The following is a 2,984-nucleotide window of genomic DNA, read 5'->3' on the forward strand; positions in this document are numbered from 1 at the left end:
TATATATATATATATATATATATATATATATATGTTGTTACAGTAGTACCGTATATTTATGCCTTGGCTCGTCTTGTATAACTAAGCTGCCCAAGAACAGATTTATAGGAAGTCTTTCTGCGGTCAATGTGGATAGAGAAGTATTTCATCCAACTTATTATTTAGTATTGCCTACAACAACGTTCATGAAAAAGTATATATTTTATTTATTGTTCATATTTTGTCTGTTCCTTGAACATAACTCATGATTCTGTTCAATAGTACTCTGAAATTCAGCTTGTTCTACTCCCCGCGCCACCGCCTTGAACTCAACGACGCAGAGTTGTACAGGCGGCTCCCCAGAAAGAAGTAAATGCTTTTGAGAGAAAAGAGAAGTCCACATCTTAATTTAACAAACTAGCTAAGAAGATCAAAGCAGCTTCTTATGCTCTAATCTGCAACCGCTCTGCAGGAGGCAGCAGCAGGGTTTGTTGCAGCAGCAGGGTTTGTTGCAACTCGCTAGAGGTCACCCCCTCTGAACATCAATCTCAGGCCATTGTACCGCCGTGCCTGGGGTATATAAAGAATGCAGAGGAGATTATCAGCAGGTGTTTTTTAAAACTTTCGTCTTAAGTGTTCACTCTGCTGCAGCTCATGATGATCCTAGGTATGCATATCCACGCACCACTCCGCCGCATAGATTAACACTGCAGGTAAATGCTAACCCATTCATTGGCCGTCAGCAACCAGCCCGCACTCCACCAGAAATCCAAAAAATAGTTTCGGGCGGATCGGGCTTCAGGCCCTGTTTCAATTGCCTAACCATACAACCCGAAACCCTACACCCTCAACCGTAGGACCTAGAACTTCTGTTCAACTTTTTTCGAGACTAGCTGGGGTATATCCACGGTGTTTGTTTGCATTTAAACAACTTAATAAATTAATTAATTATTATTTTGGTTTAGGGAGGGGAATTGATGTTTCATTGCCTGTGCAAACGCCAGCATCGACCCTTCGCTGAGACCGTCACAACAACCAAACCACTGGCTCTGGAGACGTTTGCAAACACCAAGGAAGCTGCCGTACACCATTGCCGCTGCTTGCGCTGTCTGCATGTGGCACTAAGCCATAACACTATCCACGGCTAAAGGGCACATGAAGGCCGTCACAGCGCAAAAAAGCCCAGTCGTAGAGCACCGGGAGGCGGCCACAGCACCCCCCGCAATGAGCAGGAGGCAGAGGGATGGCTCACGCATAAAAGGCGTTCTTCGAGGTGTATCTAGATTGAATTTGAACTAAAATGATTTGTTTAATTGGCTTATGTCCGTTGAGTGGTATGAGTAGGCAGACGTAACCCGAAACCAAGGCGGAAGCAACAACCCACAGAGATCTTTCCTCTTACCACCTCGACCTGCCGCGCCTGCCGACCTGCCGCTTCTCTTGTGTTGCTTGTTTTTTGCATTTGTGTAAATTAAATGGTTTATTTCAGAGGATAAGTTGTGCACAACAATTTCTGTTTGTTTTTTTTTGCTCAATATTAATTTAATTAGTTTTATCTTTTGCTTGCAATTTTGGCTTTGCTGTCCCGTTTTTTGCCATTCGCCGTTCACGCGACTGCAGGACCACGCAAAGAACTCCGAACTGCTTGCCGTCTTTTCCGCTCTCCTCAATTTGAATCTCTACATTTCTCTTGCTGAGAAAACATTTTTTAAAAATATTCTTTTCTGAATTCCGTTGCAATGGCTCCCCTTTACAAGGCCGCAGCAGCATTCTGCCTCGCCGGGCTGAGTTGGCTCCAGTCCGAGGCTAACGCCGCAGGACAATATAAATATCAGGCAGTAAAAGTAGACGAAGGTAAACATACTACCGCTTCTAATTCTCACTCCTGGTGCTTTCTCCCGTCTTGTTTGCTGTCTAGCCGTGAACTACTTGGCTGAGTCAGACGGAGGTCGCTTCACTGCACATTGATTTTCCTGCCCGCTTTTGTTCTTTGCAGATGCCTACTTGACAGTCAAGTTGGCCCGTAATGGACAAATTTCAGCTAAGACCAGTTTAGTCGAAAAGGACGATACTATCGTCACCGCCTTGGAGACAAAAGTAAAAGCCGGCGAAAGTACACAAAACACGTGCGAAGATTTAATAACAGGGGACCTTGTGAGCGCATACACTATAAAATGCCTCTTTCCATGATGTTACTACGGATAGTGCTCTGTCATAATCAGCTGCAGGTCTGAGCTCTAAGCACCGTTGTGAGGCCCGACAGAAATTATGCATTTATTCCTATGATTATCACAGACAGACTGAACATAAGAGGGTTGTTTTGTCGTTTCATTCCTGTTTTGCGTATACAGAAGACGATCTTTTCTCACAGTTTCGATTACACAGCAACTCCAAACTATCGCACACTGGTGCAAGAAGCTCTCACGACCGGACTAACAGAATTCGGGTAAGAGATGCGGTATTCATCTTCGCGAGGGACAGCTTCAACCTGCTGTCTTAACAAACCAAAGCGACAGCGATGATGCATAGTTCGTCTACCATGCTACCGACTCCGCTTTCACGTCATCCATATTCAAACAATTACATTTATGATGTGCTGCGCTGATTGTTTCTACTTCACAGCACGGCATATCCCGCAGAAGCATCGGAATGGGAAGGTATATGGAAGAAGGAAAAGGTTCACAGCCTGCTGCACCTTCTCGGAGCCGACAGCACTAAAGTAGGCTGTGTCATTGGAAATTGTGTAAAAACAGAAGAAGGAGAAGAAGAACCAAAAAAGTCTGTGCTTTTCTGTGAATTAACACCTGCACCAAAGGCGAACAATGCCGCCTTTAGGTAAGCATGGTTTTTTGGAGTTGAATGTTTAGATGGGTTTTATGAAAGGATTTAGACGTGAACAACAACAATAACTGGAGGTGTATTCTTTGTTTCTGTCTGTTTCGCCTTCTTTGCAGCGAAGAGTATTTCGAGGAGATTAGTACACGAAAAACTGAATTAAAAAGTAT

The 2,984-nt window shown here is 44.1% G+C and overlaps 1 protein-coding gene across 1 annotated transcript; it reads left to right on the plus strand.

Moving 5' to 3' along the window:
• Nucleotides 1-1,718: 1,718 nt before the first annotated feature.
• Nucleotides 1,719-2,429, plus strand: EMH_0078550 (uncharacterized protein; the record flags this gene model as incomplete). Its single annotated transcript, XM_013500019.1, has 3 exons — nucleotides 1,719-1,833; nucleotides 1,976-2,133; nucleotides 2,331-2,429. 3 exons carry the CDS (start codon nucleotides 1,719-1,721, stop codon nucleotides 2,427-2,429), a joined length of 372 nt encoding a protein of 123 aa, XP_013355473.1.
• Between the last annotated feature and the right edge of the window lie 555 nt (nucleotides 2,430-2,984).

Source organism: Eimeria mitis, genomic scaffold, assembly GCF_000499745.2.
Source record: "Eimeria mitis Houghton genomic scaffold, Emh_scaff4925, whole genome shotgun sequence".
NCBI classification, from domain to species: Eukaryota; Apicomplexa; class Conoidasida; order Eucoccidiorida; family Eimeriidae; genus Eimeria; species Eimeria mitis.